This window comes from Rhea americana, unplaced genomic scaffold (genome assembly GCF_003343005.1).
Source record: "Rhea americana isolate MKP2758 unplaced genomic scaffold, rheAme1 scaffold_46, whole genome shotgun sequence".
Classification (NCBI taxonomy): Eukaryota; Metazoa; Chordata; class Aves; order Rheiformes; family Rheidae; genus Rhea; species Rhea americana.
Window position 1 is genome coordinate 5,825,180 of NW_028186601.1, and position 17,501 is coordinate 5,842,680.

A 17,501-nucleotide genomic window follows, 5' to 3' on the forward strand; every position below is an offset into this window, starting at 1 on the left:
CGGCCGTGTGCTTGCAGCTGTACTCCGTGTGCCTGGAGGGCTTCCTGCTCGGCAAGGCGCGCTACAGCCAGCTGCGCCGCTGGGACGCGCAGGTGAGGCCGCGCTGCCGCAGGGCAGAGCCGCCTGGCGCGGCACGGCGCGGCGCGGCGCGCACCCGTCCGCGGGCAGCGGCAGCGGGAGGCTCCGCTCAGCGGAGGCCTCGGCGGGAGCGCCGGGGAGCAGCTCGCCGCGCAGCGGCTGCTGGTAGCAGAGGTGGCAACGGTGCTCAAGCAGCAAGAGCTGTGAGCACCCCGAGCCTSTCCTCATCCGTTTCTGGGAGAGAGGAGTCTGTTTTACTGAGGTCTTTAGTCCCCTAAACTGAGGTTCCAGAAGGTGCGCAGTGGTCAGGCCAGGTGACTTGCACAACTAGTYTTGCAGAGTTTCTTGGACTCAGCTTTGGAAAACGTGCGGTTAGTCCAGTGCTGAATCCCTTCCTCCTCGTGGATGCCGAGCTGCATAAAGCCGCACCTCTGGAGCGGCCCTTCCCGTGCAGGCAGGTACCGCACAACTACAAAGCGGCTGGAGCACTGGCTTGGAGTAACCTGATGAACAGTGGGCACCAGGGGCCACGCYGTGGTCCCAAACAGCTGGATCTCTCTCTTTTGCATCTCTCATGTTTCTTGCTGGAGTTGCCTCTGTCCTGCCCTCCATTCCTCTTCTGGTTTTGTCAGGAAGATAAAAGAGCGTGTGACATCGAGCTGCTCTGTGGAAGTGAGCTGACTGGCCACCAATCTCTTCACCAGCCTGATCTCTCTGGCCTTTGCCAGTCCGTGGCTCCAGTAAAAACTCCCCCAGTTTTCCCATCAGTCTGCTCCAAGCTGCCATGCCTGCTGAGCAGCCTTAATTTGCCTTGACAGTCCTAGTCTAGGGTGCCGTTTGAGCATTTTTTTTGGTGCCTGCCTCTATGCTGTGCTCTCAGGTGTGGTGTTGAGATCATTCAAGATGTGTTTTTCAGCCAGGTAGCTCCTAATGAGGGATCAATCCCTTGCATCCATCCCCAGTCTTAGTGGCCCAGCTGAAGAGGTAACAGAGAAGGGAAGTAGTCAGTGGCAGAGCTGATGCTGGAGGCAATGCTTGCTGAAGTGTGCTGTTGTGCCAAAGCTCTGCAATCCTTTTCCCTGGGGGAGCTCTGACAGTAATACTTTGCTTTGGTTAATATGACATTTTGGTAAGGCATCTAAACTAATAAACCAGCTATATATTTGCTTGTTTTTTGTTTAAGGCTTAACGCTTCTTGTTCAGGAGTTTCTAACTTCTTTAGGACTCCTCAGCAAACTTTTTCTCCTCTTTGCATCCCCTGCAACTGGTATTTTGCCTCTTGATGGACTTTGCAACTCATTAGCTGACTTTTAATTCCTTCATTCCCACTGTTGGCAACTGCTTTGCTTGGTCTTGAGGCTTAGAAGTACACCACCATTTCTTAATAGTCTGTTCAATATTTATATGAGATTGCTTATCTATAATTATTGTGTCCTGCTCTGCTTGTTTTACTTGAAATCCTCTGTTAAGCTATAAAAATATTCATACAGGAAGCATTAAACTCCAGGATACAATAACTTCACCTTCCTGACCAGATCACACAYAGTGTTCACAAAGCCTTACAGCAGATAAAATGATACTGTGATAGATGTAGGACATGCATTAGAAATAAGCTTTTCTTGTGGGCAGATTTTTGCATGGTTATTCTTGACAGTATTCCCTAGATGCTCTTCTGAAAGGTCTTTCTTTGGTCTCTTGGATCTGATGCTGGGCAGGATGTTCCCCTGGTCTGCTCTAGTGTGGCAATTTTTAAAGTACTGCTATCCCTCCATAAGGAACCTCTAGAAATTCCTCTCTTAAATTGAAATACAGAATCAGAATGTATAGTTTTTGCATATAGTGCTCTGCCTTACTTGTCCCTTCACTCTTGCTGTGCATTTTGCTGCTCCCACAGTCTTTGTGCTGTGTGTGCTTCCATCATTTAACGCTCCCAAAGTCCATTTCTTGCTGTTTCCAGGACAGCTGCTCTCCACGAGGGCTCTCTGAAGGGAGCAACTGTTTGGAAATTGGTAGTAGGTATCGTAGTATGTGGGGCTTCAGATATGCTGTCAGGGAGCAGGGGAATGCTAGGTGAGTGGAAAGATAGAGGTGCTTAAGCTAGGTACCTAAGACCTTGTAAATAGTGTGTGAGGAGGTTTGAGCTTGGAAGGTAGTTGGCCAGCCAGTCAGAAGTGCTGAGGAGAGCAGTGTATCTTCAGCTCTTCCCCTCTCAAGCAGATGGGCACTCAGCTGTGGATTGCCAGAAGGTACCTGCCTTGGTCTGGGAATTCACTCCCTKGAATTTGTCAGGAGAGTTGGAAACTTGCATCAGCTGTAAGGGATGCAGAGGCACCTCTGTCTTTTTAGCCCTTACTTTAGGAGCTGGAGCCACATTTTGTGAATTCCAGGTTTTGTTCCCTCCTCTGCCTGAACATTTTGATATTAAACTTTAGCAACAGCAAGGACAACTGGAGGACCAGCCCCCCTTTGCYGGGATGGACACTGTGACTGTTAGGGTTAATAACTGTTCCTTATTGCACTTGCTGAACTATGACTTTTGTAGCCATTCCCTGCAAATAACTGAACAGCTTCAGTGGCATCGTTGATGGCGGGTGGATGTGCATTTTAAGAATCTAAACTTTAGCCCCAGAGTTACCCAGCAGCAGCTAGGCTGGGTCCTGGGTCTGGGCTGTGTCCGTGTTCCCGTCTGGTCYAGCCCTGCTTTGGACAGTGCACTGACAGTAGCATCCCAATAGAGCTGCCTGTCTCTATTCTGCTTACTGAGTAGTAAAGCTCTTCTGCAAGAAAATACGAGACACTGGGACTTCCTTGGAAAAGAAAGGTGAGGCTATAGGTTACTGTAGCCTCCTATAGGAGGCTATAAACTCAAAACATTACTGGATTTCTTCAGGATTTAACACTTGTTAAAGATGCAGGCTCTCCTTGTTTTTCAACRGTGTGAAGTTGATTTTTCCATTTGGCTTTTCAGTTTGGCCACTGTTTAGCCAGTCATTTCACCATTGTGCCATGCATTGCTCTAAACAAATTATAATAATGAACCTATATTCTTTTGCAGGACTAGGAAGAAAAGATTATTTCTTGCAAGTGTTGAAGTGTTCACTGGTTTATTTTAAGGCAGGGAGTAAATAAGGAAAGTCTTCTATATGGCAAATAGTGAAACATAACACCAATGGATTCTGGTCATGGTCCCAGTCCTTACTAAGTCAGTTAGGAGCATCTGTGATTGGTATGAACAGCTGTCTGAGAAATGAATCTAAAAATATGTTGATAATATACACACAATGCAATTAATTAAAAAATATTTTCCACATTTAATTTCTTTTTATTTCCTTTAGCCAGTCATGTACCAGGATGGTCTTATACTTTTGACTGTGCAGTATCTACATATGTGTATTTTCAGTTTCACCTGAAAGTTGCATAAGTATTTTTAATTTTAGAATGGTACCTTTTTTCTTTTTTTCTCCTTTAATACTTATTCAGCTAACTGAAAAGGCAATGCCCAGAGCCCTGTTCTGTATATAATCCATACATAACAGCTTTATAGTTAGTTTTGCTTTGTTTTTTCCCCCAGGTTAGTAGTTTTGTCTCTGGTGCTCCRTTTGACCTAGGTTTCTCTACCTATGATGGAGCATGGCCCTGGGTGAAAAAGCTTGTCTAGACAGCAYAGGCAGGATCCGACACCAGAAAACAAACCTGTGATATTAGCCTAGGTAGGAGATGATTAATTCTGGTCGACTACACTTCAAAACCAGTGAAGTTGCCTGCCAAGCAGGCTGGTGCTGCCAGGCGTGGCGTGCTTGGTTTGCATTTAAAATGTCACCTGGTCTGTTGGGTTTGTCAAGTTTTGGATACTTGGCTGTTCCCATTCAGCTAGTCTGACATTTCATGCCAATGGCTGCTACTCTGACAGGCTTGCAATGCTCTAAGCAAATATACACTTGAAAAAMCAGCTAAGTTTATGGGGATTTTTCTGCAATTTGTTCAGATCTGAAAATGTCTGATAAGTTGGGAGAAATTTCTTTTCCCTGAATCCTAAGAAGAAACAGCTGCATTTCAGAAAAAATTTCCAAGTACCCAGCACTGAGCTGAATTATTATTATTAAGGAGGCCAGATTCTTAGYTTGTGCAAACCAGTGATAACAGATGGTACAGCTTTGTATAGGTGAGGTAAGGCTTGAACGCAGAGGGAGGAGAGAGGACTTTCGTGTTGTGGCTGTGGCTCTGGCTTTCCAATTTCTGGCTTTTTTTTTTTCTTTCTTTGCTTTCTATCCTCAATTTGCCTGCCTGTTGAGCAGAGATAATGTTTTTCAGTCCCTGGGGGAAGATCACGTATGTGAAGGATTTTGAGGATGAAAAGCACTCTGTACTAGCTATTACTGTTAGCTTTACATAAAACCAAAGCATGTAGAGTTATCTAGCTCTTTTGTGCAGTGTATCTCTGAGCAACTCATGCATATCTAATAATCAACAACTCTGAAATAGCAGTGTRCTGCCAATGTAGAGAAAGTGGAGCTATGAGAGGATGTCTTGCTCCTATTTCTTTCTGACAGGCCAGAAAAGGTGTTGCTGATTCTTGCGATAGTAAATTTTTTTTATTCTATGTTTTTTTCCTTCAAGATTCAGCTGCTGGAATCATGGACTTAAGCAGCTGTGTCCAGAGGAAAGATGTCCTTTTTTTTTTTTTTTTTTTTTTTAACAGGATTTAATGATACTAATTGTTAAGTTGAATACTGGTGCTGTAAATTTAATTAGTAGCAATGTCTCAGCATACTGTAGGAATCTTATTTTGCTTCTTAGATGCCAGATTATTTAATTTAGATGAAGAAAGCCTTCCAGTTAAACTTACTGCATTTCATTATGCTTAGTAATGCATATATTGGGAAGGATAAACATATTATTGTCTTGAGGCAATTTTCCGGAACAAAGTATTACAAATCTGAAATGGTCTACTGGCCTACTGTATTGTGTCAAAATGAAGTCCTGCAGAGTTTAGTGCGGTTTGGCTTCAAAGCCCAATAGCTAAAGGGAAGCATACTTCATGCAAAGCTTGCTGGCCCTGTTAAATCAGGTTGCAAAATGCAGTAATGGAGCCTTTTATACTACTGTCTTCTATTATAGTAAGATAATATAATTGTGGTTTTGTCACCCTTCCAGGTCTGTGTATAAATGAGGTGAGACTTGTTCAGTGAGGCTATACTCTTACTAACCAGCTGATGCAGTTGGAGAAAAAGATAAGCTTTCAAATAGCTTGTYTGCCTGAAAGATTCTCTGGTTATCTCTTTCTTTTATCAGGTCACCTAATATTATTAAAAGGTATTACCTCTCACTAACAAATAATAAAACCTCTGAGGTAGCACAAATCAAGGGCAGAAATTGCTGGSCCTCAAAAAGGAGGTTTTGTCTGTAGTTTTGTGGGTAGAGATCAAAGAAACTCCTGTATGGACTGTTTGGGAAGAGAAGACATCTGTAACCATGTAGGATTTGTGTACAGTATGTCTTACACCTAGCTAATAAAGTTAGTACAATGTTATTTTCCTGACTTAGAGCAGAAACTTAGAAAAAGCATCTCAATGGTGGTAAGACTGTAAAACCAAGAAATCAAACAAAAGAGAGAGGTTGCTCACGTGGGCTTGTCTTCTGGTGGCTGCCTGGGTGAAGGTAGTTGCTTTGCCCTCTCTGGGGGCTTTGGGGCTGGCAGKGAGGTGCTGCAGGAGTATCCCTGTGCCTCTGCGCATCTCGCCTTCAAAATGGGAGAGGGCACCGAAAACTCTCTGGAAATCATTTCTTCACTGATGTGAGCTGTCCTTTGGCGGTTTTGCAGCTGAGGCGGCTCTTCGGGAGCACCGTGCCTGCTTTCCCACCGAAGTTTTACCTGGCAATGACCAAGTCCATGGCTGATGAGAGACGGTCTCAGCTGGAGCAGTACCTTCAGAACGGTAAGCAGGCTCTTTGTTTTAACAACTTCATCAGCTTTCATATGCAGCTCTTAAACCTTTGAGAGTGTGTCCATGACTGTGACTTTAGGGTGCTTTACCTTTTACACTGGGTTTGAGCAGGGAGGCACCTAAAGGGCTGGACTAAGCATTGCAGCTCTAGTGCTAAGCTTAACTGGCTCTAGAATGGCAGCATATCATCTTTCTCCTCTTATTCCTGAGCTGGCTGCTCTTCTGCAACTTTTACAAACTGCAGTTTCATGTTAAGCTCAAGCCAACTTATCCTTCTGGTGGCAGCCCATAGTCTGGTTGCTCTCTGCTCTTTTTGGATCAGTGAACAAAGCTGCCTGGCCCTGTTGCTTCCCTGTTTCAGTTCTGGCAATTGTCAGGCATGAAAACTTGTGGCTGCAAGAGGGAAAGTGGTAAGCAAAAGAGAAGCTGCTGCTTGGATTGGTAGAAGCATAATATGGAGCTGGGCTCTGAGGAAACCTCTTCCCTTCAAGGGTTTCCAGGCAGACTTGTGAGAACTATAACAAGATAAGAGTGTAGGAAAATTAAATCTCTGGAGCACAGTGTGTTGTGTTATAAACCAGGAGTCCCTAGAACACATCTCACGAGATTCATATAAACAAAAACAAAAACCAACCAAACAAAAAAGCCCTTCCACTAACCAAAAAAGTGTGGTGGTAGGGAAGAGCTTCTAGAGGTTTTACAGTTTTGGCACGAAATATCTGATGCCAGATACTTACAAAACAGAAGCCTGTTTTTTAAACTCCTTTTTAGCAGATGTACGTATGTGTATACATGTTTTTTTTTTTTTAAAAATGGATATTCAGCAGTTCCTTTTTAGAGTTACTGGCCATGAGTGATCATGGAGCCCTGTGGCCATTTACTTGAGTCAGAAGACTGTGGTCTTACTTTGAAAGAACAACACTGTATCTTGCACTGTTCATAGTTCACAGTGATTAAATCATAGTCTAGTAAAGATAGCTGAAGAAAACAAAGGATGAGTAGAGTAGCACTGTTTAACCAACAGTCATATTGTACATTTTTTTTTTTTTCTGACACTGGCCATGTTTTTGCCTTTTAGCTAAGTTTGATTTCTTCCATCTCCTTTTTCTTGTTTTTCAGTTACTTTAGATTCAAATATTACCAACAGTGATGTCTTCATAGGTTTTTTCCGAAAGCTACAGCAGGTAAATTTTGAATGTTTCAGCCAAATAGTTTGTTGTATGAAAGAGCTGAATTCTTATCTCACCTCCTGAGTTCAAGGCTTCCTTTGCTATCTTTCTTCCTTGTGTTCTCATAGTACCAGTCTTGTAAAGTAGTGAATTCTGATGACTCTCTGTGAAGCCTAGGTGGTAATAACAGTATTACAATTGTTTTGTCCATGTGCTAGCTTGTTTCTCACGTGGAAAGAACCATTTGCTTTGTTTTTTATATTCTGTGGCATATCTGATGAATCTCTTGTCTCTGAACAGTTCCCAGAAGAGTCTTTGTGAGAGCTCAATAGAAGGATTACACACATTCTTGGATTTTGCAACTGTAAATGCTTTTTGATTGTGTCAGTACTTTGGACTGATAAGTGTATTGATGACTACTGTGAAAATGTCAGCTTCTTTTTATCTTGTAACTGTAGTGATGGGCACAAGCTGGCATGGATTTGGGTTGTTGCAACCTGAATGACTTTCAAAATCCATTTTAATGTGCTCCATGGCTTGTGTGAGTTTTCTTTGCCAGGGATGGGGAGCTGGAATATCAGAATAGGAGACAAAGGGAAGAGAATAATCACCAAATTTTAGGAGCATATATACTCTCTGTACCTACTGTAATCCTAACATTGTAGCAAATGTAAAACCAGAAAACAAAGCATGTTCCCAAAGGACTTGCAGGTACGTTGACCTGATTTTGCAGATGGATATAAGCTCTGCCCATGCTACCTGGATGCAGACTTGCTTCACTCAAACACCTGCTGAGTCTTTTAGCGCAGCATGGAGCTGTAAGTAGTGAGTGCTACTGAGAGCCAGGTTATTTAGCTTCTGCTCAGTCCTGGGCTAACATAGCTGCTAGACTAAGCAGCTCCTGTTTCCGTTGGTCTGCAGCCTGGATAACTATTGTTTGTGTCTGACCGCCCTGAAATGCGGCTGTCTCCCTCTGCTGCCGTTACCGGTCTTTGGTGGATGATGATGTTCTGGAGTGGGAGGGTGCAATGCGACTTCAGCAGYGTTTTCAGGTGGGGGACACTGCTTTAGCCCTCTGGGAAGCACCTGGCATACTGCTAGTGCTGCTGTGTTATTGTTTTCAGGGAACTGTTCAAGAGTGGAGAAATTTTGAGGGACTTCAACATAGTGTGGGGGGGGGGGAGAGGGAGAGGGGCTATGTTGATTCTTCACTGCCTATGTGAAATTAAGGCGTATAAGGAGAATTCTGGAGGGCTGTTGAAAACTTTGTGAAGAAACATTCCTAACAAGTTCTGGAAAGTGTTTCCTTGTATACAAATTGTAACTTTTTTTTTACAATATATATAATCTTTAATTCAAATTTTAGTAAAGCACTGAAGTCAGTGAACAAAATTCCTTTCTGACTGGGRATTTCTTTAGTGAGAAGCTCTGGCTCTTCAGTTCAGATCCAATGCTTTTTGTGGCCCTTAAGACTGCTCCCAGCAATTACCACTGAGTCTTAATTAGTCTTGATTAGACTGGCAACAGGGCTCTAAAGAAATTTAAATATATTGGGAATGTCTGTAGTTTTCCCTCCAACACTGCCAATTGTTTTCTTTCTGTCAAAGTTCTGGCAGGAAGCAAGTTTTCACAGTGCGCACTTGCAGTGTTTAAAAAAATGTCTTACCATGAAAGTGTTGTGGATTTTTTCCAACGTACCATCAGAAACAATGTCTTATATTCACATTTCGTTCTTTACTGTAGACACTTTTGAAGGAGGGATTGTTTCTAAAAGAGACTCTTTATAAGTACATACGTAGTAGTTACAAATATAGAGAATCATAAATCAAGTCTATGCTTATGAAAGCATGTGCTGCCAAAAGCAGTCAGTCATTTTGGAGAGTTCAAGATAGGCACTGAGTTATACTCTAAATGTTAGTGCAAGATTAATACATTCTCAAGATATAAAACCAAATTTCTGTTCCACTGTAAAATGGATTTTCTTATACAATGTTTAAGTTCCTGCTTGGCAAAGATAGCAGTTCTCCAGCTTTTTTGTTTATAACTTCAGCTTATAATCGTTGTGCTTACGTAAATTATTGCTTCATAATACAAATAGCAGTAGCGCTTTATGTGTTCTTTCATTATGGTAAAGAGCAAACTCGTGAGATCAAATAACTTTGCAGAAGACAGGATTGTATCCACAGTCATTAGCTGTGTACAAGTGCCTTTAATTGGTGTAACTGACAGCTGAATAAATCCTCATTTTGGCTATTAAGGAATCTCAGTTAACAAGCTGGCTTTGTTGTGCACGTTCCAGTACTTAATAGTATACTAAATGACCTTTGAAATGTTTTATGGCAGAGTGGCAAAACTTCTGTAACACTTTTGGAAGATGTGGAGTGARTTCATGTTTAAAGCACTCCAGTGTAGTCCCTCCCTTCTCCATTGCCGAACATAGGTAAGCATCACTTAAGTGCTTGATGCAACGTTCAGGAGTGAAACAGGACTAGGCCATTCCCCTTAAACTTACTCTGTTTTGTGTTACACCACAGAAGGGATGATTAATACATGATTCAAAAGCAAGATACCACAAAATTTATGATGAAATAGTGTGCTCCCTTTCCATCAATAAAGTGGACTAGCTTCAACCACTCAGTCTTGGCTACCTGGCCAGATTAGTGGATGCTTGTACAGGCAACCTGCCAGCTGACGTGGGAGGAGTGCAGGAAGCCTCCGGTATCATCTTGCCAGCACAGATGAATAGGTGGTAGTCAGACTCTTAGGCTGCTACAGCTATTTACTGAGAACAGATCTGTCTGCAAGTCAAACTTGCACAGCTTTTATAATAATGTTTCAATTTTAATAGAGTAAGATGGGGTTGTCCCAAAGCTGGGTTCTGTCACCCRGTGTGCAAGCACMCAACAGACACACAGGGTCGAGATATTTGTTTATTTCAGTTCTGTGCAGAGATGGGTGCTAGGTGGTAGGTCCACAAAGCTAGCACACCTTCTCCCCTTCTCCTTCTTTATTTATACAGGCTTTTCAGGGAGTACTTCATGCAAGTTTTTCTATTGGTTACAGTTTCATTACATCACGTATTTGCTCTGCGCTTGTGCTTTAACATTGCTGCTAATTAGCATAGGAAGCAGAGAAGAAGGTGGTAACATCATTATCATGTCATTTCCATCTCATTATTCACGTAAGGGTGTGTARTTTAATATGTTAGTAAGCCTTAATGAACCTAAGGTTATTCTGCTGGTTTTTTTCTTACCTACCTCTCTGTCTTCAAATTCAAGGTTATTCAGCTGGAGCTGATTGTCCTCTGCAGTAGTTTTTTATGATATCCTCTCTCCCTTGTCCTTGAGTCTTGTTAACTATTTGCAGGGTTTTCACAGCGTTGCTCCAACGATTCCACCCTTTGAGACTTGATAATATCACTTATCTAGCAAGTCTCATTTAAACAACTTCAGTTGTTCCCATTGCTTCAATTTCTATTGAAAGGACTTACAACTTTCTATAACCTTTTATCCTATTCCATTTCCTGAAGATGGCTTAGAGTTGACCAACATCACTTGATGGGTGCTAAACGTCAAAGACTGTACGAGCAGGTTTTTAAGACATCCAAATAGGATACAAAATAAAGTGATTATCACTATCATAATTAATTTTTAGCAGACTTTGTTTCCATCAAGTTACCAGAATTCCTAGGCTGTGTAAGATTTTRTTTATCCATTCACTTTTCGTACTACCTCTCAAATCCCTACTGTTTTTTGCTATCTGCCTCATTCTGTCCTGTTGTTCATCCAAATTTTTGTTGTGTTGGGAATATGTATGCAACTATCATTTTTGAGATCGAGATATCCACATACCCCGTGTTCATGCAGCAAAAGTAAATTCAAAGCTAATCTATTTTGCAGTGCCATTTTTGAAGTTGCCTGTAGTCGCAAGTTTACCTCTTGCATCCCCAGTCTGGTGACATCTGCCAAAGCATCCATCTGTAAAGTAAGATTATGTAAAATGAGCCTGTTCTCAAAAGAAACTGCCTGGGGTACAAAAATGGACTCTAAAAGCCATCCAGTGGTTGTCCTGGTACTAGGGTATTGCCACTGATCTGTGTCTTGTTTTGTTTTTCCCCATAGGCTAGTTGCTAGAGGTGCTTTTCTCCATAGGGCACATAATGTTAATAGTCCTGAGGTCCAGTATTGGCTTTTACCTGCAATGGGGAGGTGTGTTGTCCATTTCCTTTCACTACTAATCCAAATGGTATGCCCCAAAGCTGAAATTGTTACTTCAGTATAGTCTATAGATGCCCAAGTGTCATTATTTGTCAAATGAGACCAAATATCATTTATAGGAGTAGTATAATTCCTACATATACAAGCCAACCTCAAGACTTGGGTTTCTGGAAGTAATCTTTGTATTTCTGGGTCTGAACTGTTACAATTGTAGATCTTAGTACAGTTCCAATTCTCTCTTGAATAATTGGATTTGATTCAAAATTTATTWAAATTGAGATATATTAGATCTACTGGTAAAGGATCTTCTGGTCTTCCTTCTATTCCTTCCCAAATGATACACCATTAGCTGCCTGTATTCCTGGTTGCCTGCTTGTGGAGTTGTCCAAACTAAAGGTATCTGATGACCCCATGGAGTGTTAGTACATTGGTCTCCTGGTGGTCTATATATAATTTCCTTTGCCCATGGGATTGGGGGTTTAGTTATGTTATAGTTATCAGTTGTTTTATTTTTCTATGTCCACTTTAAGTAATATTTCCCTTCCTTATTATACCATGTTACTGTATTATTAGACCTATTTTTACACATATGCTCCCATATGGATGTTAAGTTAGTTGTAAGTATTCCCCATGGCATGGGTGATCTGGCAGATTTTGGAGTAGGCAAGCAAGCAGTAATCTGAGTCGTTTTACGGATTTTTCCAATGGCCTGTATATGCTGCAAAATCAGGTTAATTGTAACAATGGGCATACATAATAATATTGTGTCCTCATTTTCCATCTTATTAACTTCATARCAAGGATTAAATAAATCAATATTCTTATAAATCAGTCCTGTTATTATTTATAATAATAGTATCAGAATACAAAATAACACCAATAACCCCTGAGAGCAGTCTAATTCAATGTAAAAGTTCAAATTCTCAAGAACAATTCATTAATTTTGGAACTTCTGTATTCTTATCTTGAGAGGCCCTGTGGGTGTGGCAGTCCACGAGTCATTCAAAGGTGCCTTCTTTATTCAGGAATAGGGGGTCCAGGAACTTACTCCCTCCACCTTCACAGCACCATGAGTTGTCAGAAGCACCAGGTAAGGTCCTTCCCGCTTTTCTCTTAGTGGTTCTTCTTTCCACGTTCGAATATAAACAAAATCCTCAGGCTTGAAGTCATGCACAGGGAGCCCAATGGAAGGCGGGTACGTTGATTAAGGTACCTATGTAAAGATGTTAGTACCCGGGACAAAGACAATAAATACTCTCTCAGCATTTCTTCCCTTCTTACATGCATTTGATCACTTTGTCCCCCTATTTCATTAATAGGATAGTTTCGTGTAAAGTATTTCAAAAGAGTTTACCCCCTTTTTTTATTCTTGGGGTTATTCTTATTCTCRTCAAGGCCATTGGTAATACATATATCTGTTTAAGAGGGGTTTCCTGTCACAGTTTCAAAATGTGCCTTTTAAAAGTTTGGTTCATTCTTTCTTCCTTACCACTAGACTGAGGTCTCCATAGAGTGTGTAATTCCCATTTCATCTGTAAAAATTCTGATGTTCCTTGGACTATCTCTGAGATAAAATGAGGTCCATTATCTGAGGATATACCTTCAAGAATCCCAAATCAAGGGGTTATTTCTTTTACTAAAATCTTAATTACTACTTTTGTGCAATTGRTGGAGCACGGGAAAGCTTCTGGCCAACCAGAAAATGTGTCTRCCAAAACAAGTAAATATTTAAACCCACCACATTTAGGTAATTCAGAGAAATCTATCTGCCAGTGTTCTCCTGAGGTTAATCCTTTTCTTACTTCTCGCATAGGTGTTTTCTTCTGAATTTTGGGGTTATTTGCACAACAGGTGGGGCATCTCTTTACAGTAAGGTCAGCATTTGATTGCATCTTTGGTCCTACAGTGTATCTTTTTAGACTGCTTATCATAGCATCTGCTCCCGTGTGAGTTTCTCCATGCAGTCTCTTTAGGAGCACTTCTATCACTTTTGGCAGCAGTTAAAACTTGTCCATTTGAGGTGACGCACCACCCTTCAGTATTTTTTGTACATCTTGACCTTTCTGCCAATTGATTTTCTTTGAATATTCAGGAGGTCTCATTTGTATCCTTCTGCTGGGTATTAAAGCTCCAATCACCTGCTAATGCTGCTSTTTTGGCTGCCATATCTGCTCTCCTGTTTCCTTGTGCCACTTCACTGTTTCCTTTCTGGTGGGCTTTGCAATGCATTATAGCTACTTCTTTGGGTTACATTATTGCCTGTAATAATCTTAATATCTCTTGTCCATACTYTACATTGCTTCCTTGAGGATTTAAAAGCCCGTGTTCTTTCAAAATTGCTCCATGAGTGTGAACTACTCCAAAGGCAAACTTTGAGTCAGTATATATATTTACTCTCTGGCCCTTTCTGATTTCAAGGGCTTGCATAAGGGCAATAATTTCAGCCTTTTGTGCTGAGGTGTTTTGTGGCAATGGTTTAGCTTCTGCTTCCTTCCRTTGAGTCACTACTGCATATCCAGCCCTTCTTTCTCCATTCTGTACAAAGCTGCTGCCGCTGTCTGTATATAGCTCCACATTTGGGCTCTGCAAGGGTTCATCCTTTAAATCAGGTCRGCTGAAATATACTTGCTGTATAGTGGCCAAGCAGTCATGTTGTAACTCTTTTTGCTCTTCACCAGGCAGCAGAGTAGCAGAGTTTAGGGTCGATACTACCTTTAAGGTAATATCTCCTTGTTTCACTAATACAGCATGGTATTTTACCAGTTTGCTCTGGGAAATCCAATGATGCCCCCTTTTGATTTAAAATCGCTAATAGTCTGTGGTACGAAAACTGTTAAGGGCTGCCGCAGGGTAAATTTGCTGGCCTCTTGTATTAATAAGACAGTGGCTGCTACAGTCTGGAAAAAGGTCGGCCATCCTTTACTTACTTGGCCAATTATTTAGAAAATTATGCCACTGGTCTCTTCCAGCTCCCAAGCATTTGGGTCATTACTCCTGAGGCCACCTGCTGCCGCTCATGCACATACAATTGGAAAGGGTTTGGCAATATCTGGGAGTCCCAGTGCTGGAGCTTACATCAATTTCTTTTTAATTTAATCGAAACCAGTACAGCGTTCCAGGGTCCACTCTAACCATTCTCCTGGACTCTTTAGGGCTGCATGTAAAGATTTGGTTATCAGCCCAAAATTAGAAATCCGTATACAGCAAAATCCTGCCATTCCTAAAAAAAAATCCCCTCAGCTGTCTTTTCATGCTGGGTACTGCAATTCAGCRTATAGCCTCTTTTCTTTCTGCTCCTAGGGCACGTTGTCYCTTTTGATATTTTAAAACCAAGATATTGGGCTTCCTTCTTYGCAATCTGAGCCTTTTTCTTTGAAACATGATACCTGGCAAGTCCCCAAAAATTTAATAGACTTACTGTCACTTCTAGATGTATTTGCTCTGAGTCATCTCCAATTAAAATGTCATCCACATACTGTAAAAGAGTGGCATTTTTATTACCTTCCTGCCATTGGGCTAGTTCTTTGGCCAAGATCTCACCAAACAGGGTAGGACTGTTCTTGAATTCTTGAGGAAGAACCATCCAGCATAATTGCTCCTTTCTTCTCCAAGTGGGACTTTACCATTCAAAGATGAAAATTGTCTGGCTTTGTTCTTCTATGGGAATACAGGAAAAAAAMCATCTTTTAAATGTAGCACCATAAAACAACTGTTAGTCTCAGGCACYGAGGCTAAAAGAGTATATGGGTTTGGCATGGTTGGATGTATATCTTTTGTTATCTGGTCTACTGTCCTTGGGTCCTGGACTAGGCAATATTCTTGGGAATGCGGTTTCCTTACCAGCAGGATTGATGTGTTGAACTCAGATCAACACTCTCTAAGCAAGCCATGTTGCAAGAAGGTATTAATTCGGGCTTCCAATCCTCTACATGCTTCTAGCTTGATAGGGTACTAATGCACCCTAACTGGCTTTGCCCCTGGTTGTAGCTCTATTTTGACTGGGGTCGCGTTTTTCACTTTACCTGGCTTCGTTGAGGCCCAGACTGGGGGAGTCACTGCATGCAATATACTTTGTGGGATACTTGCACTGTTTTCCTCCGGAGCTGATTCCATCAAAAGTAGGTTTGYGCCCTCCATGCAGATTCTGGAGGGATGTGGAACTGCACGGCATTCTCGGAAAGGTTATCTYCACATTCAATTTGYATAGTAAATCCCATCCTAATAAAGAGAGGGGACRCTCTGGCATATAGAGAAACTCATGAGTCAATTTAGTACCTCCAATCATACACTCCACTGCTTGCAAAAATGGCCTCAAAATTTTCCTTCCCGTAGTCCCAACAATAGTGGTAGTAGTCTTACTTAAGGGTCCTTTACAACTAGTTATCACTGAATGAGTGGCTCTACTATCTAATAAAAAATCTATAGTTTGATTCCCCAGTCTTACTGGAACCAGGGGATCAGCTGAGGAAATTCTGATTTTCTCCCATGGTCCCCTTCATTCTATATTTGACTCCTCTAACATAATTAGGTTGATGTTTTCTAGGCTCTGTGACTTTATTATCCTTCTTCGGTTTGGACATTCATTTTTCCAGTGTCCTTTCTGTCTACAAATTGCGCATTGGTTTGCACCCAAAGGGGGCCTAGAGAGGCCTCCTCCYGGCCTCCCTCCCCTTCCACCTCTTCCTCCTCTGTTACCTCTTCCCCTGCCCCTACCTTGGAATTCAACTCCTTGAAGGGCTGCTGCCCGGAGAGAGGCCTGTAGTTTCATTTGGTTTAGTGTTTCTCTTTTTCTCTTTTCATCTCGATTATTATATACCTTATATGCTATTTCTATCAGCTGTGGAATAGACATTCCCCCAGCGCCATCTACCTTCTGTAGCTTCTTTMTAATATCCTGAGCTGAGTGGCCAATGAADAGCATACTGAACAGTCTTTGATTCGCTTCCTCGTTTGGATCCCAGTCTGTCCCTTTTTTGGCTACTTCGCATAATCTTTCATAAAAGGCCAAGGGATTTTCCTCAGGCCCCTGCCTTACTTCATACAACTTTGACACATTCTTTGGTTTTGGAACCTCGTGTCGAACCCCATATAGAATTAACTGTTGATACTGCCTCAAAAGCTCCCTGCCCCTGCTSCTATTTGGATCCCACTCTGGGTCCCTTCTGGTGGGTAAGTAGACCTCAGGGATCCCCCTTTCTGTCCCTTTTCTCACCCTTTTCTTTTGCCTTATCAATTACCAGCCTCTTTTCTTCTCCTGTCAGGTAAGTATTTAATAGCACCTGCACATCTCCCCAATTAGGATTGTGAGTTATYATAATAGTCTCCAAAAGTTGATGCAGCTTCTCAGGATTTTCCCTATATGATCGAATAGACTGCTTCCAATTTAATAAATCTGAGGTCGTAAAAGGAACAAATACCAGTAGCCCATCTGATCGCGCTGTCTGCCTCAGAGGAGACTGTATAGCARGTTGTTTYTGTCTCCTAGTTCGGCTAGAAATAGGGCTGGAATCTTTGTTTTCTAGCAGAGGGGCCAATTCCTCAACTGACGTGGAATTATTTGCACAAGAGGGGAGCATCGTCAGTAATTGTACATCATCCTGTTCCTCTCCATTCAGAATTCTCCTGTTAGCGCAACATCTGTTCTCTTCCTTCTTTTCTACTGCAGCCACTACAGATTCCTCTTCATTTACAAGTTTACATTTCTTTTGGATTTCTGGTTTCCTACGCAGTGACATAAAAGCCTCCACATAGGGTACCTCATCCCACTTCCCCTCTCGGCAGCAAAACAGCATTAATTGCAATATAGTATTATAGTTCAAGGTCCCATTTTCTGGCCACTGCTCATCACATTCCAACTTATACATTGGCCACCATTGATTACAATATCTTTTCATTTTTTCTTTCATCATCGGATCTCCTCCAAAGATATCCTAATGATTCAAAATACACCCCAGAGGGCTACAGGGAGGAATCGTGGATTGGCTTGATCCCATATCAATTACCTAGAAATACCAGCCACTTTTACGTGTACCAGTAATCCCTGTATGTGCACTCAACCCTGACCCCCCTGCTCAATTAAGGCAACCCTTGCC

The 17,501-nt window shown here is 41.8% G+C and overlaps 1 protein-coding gene across 1 annotated transcript in view; it reads left to right on the forward strand.

Moving 5' to 3' along the window:
• SNX31 (sorting nexin 31) overlaps positions 1–17,501 on the forward strand; it is a 40,547-nt gene that overhangs the window by 2,888 nt on the left and 20,158 nt on the right. Inside the window, exons 2-4 of the mRNA XM_085316250.1 lie at positions 18–92; positions 5,900–6,014; positions 7,143–7,207. Coding sequence (XP_085172376.1) covers positions 18–92; positions 5,900–6,014; positions 7,143–7,207 — 255 coding nt within the window. The remainder of the gene's footprint in view (positions 1–17; positions 93–5,899; positions 6,015–7,142; positions 7,208–17,501) is intronic.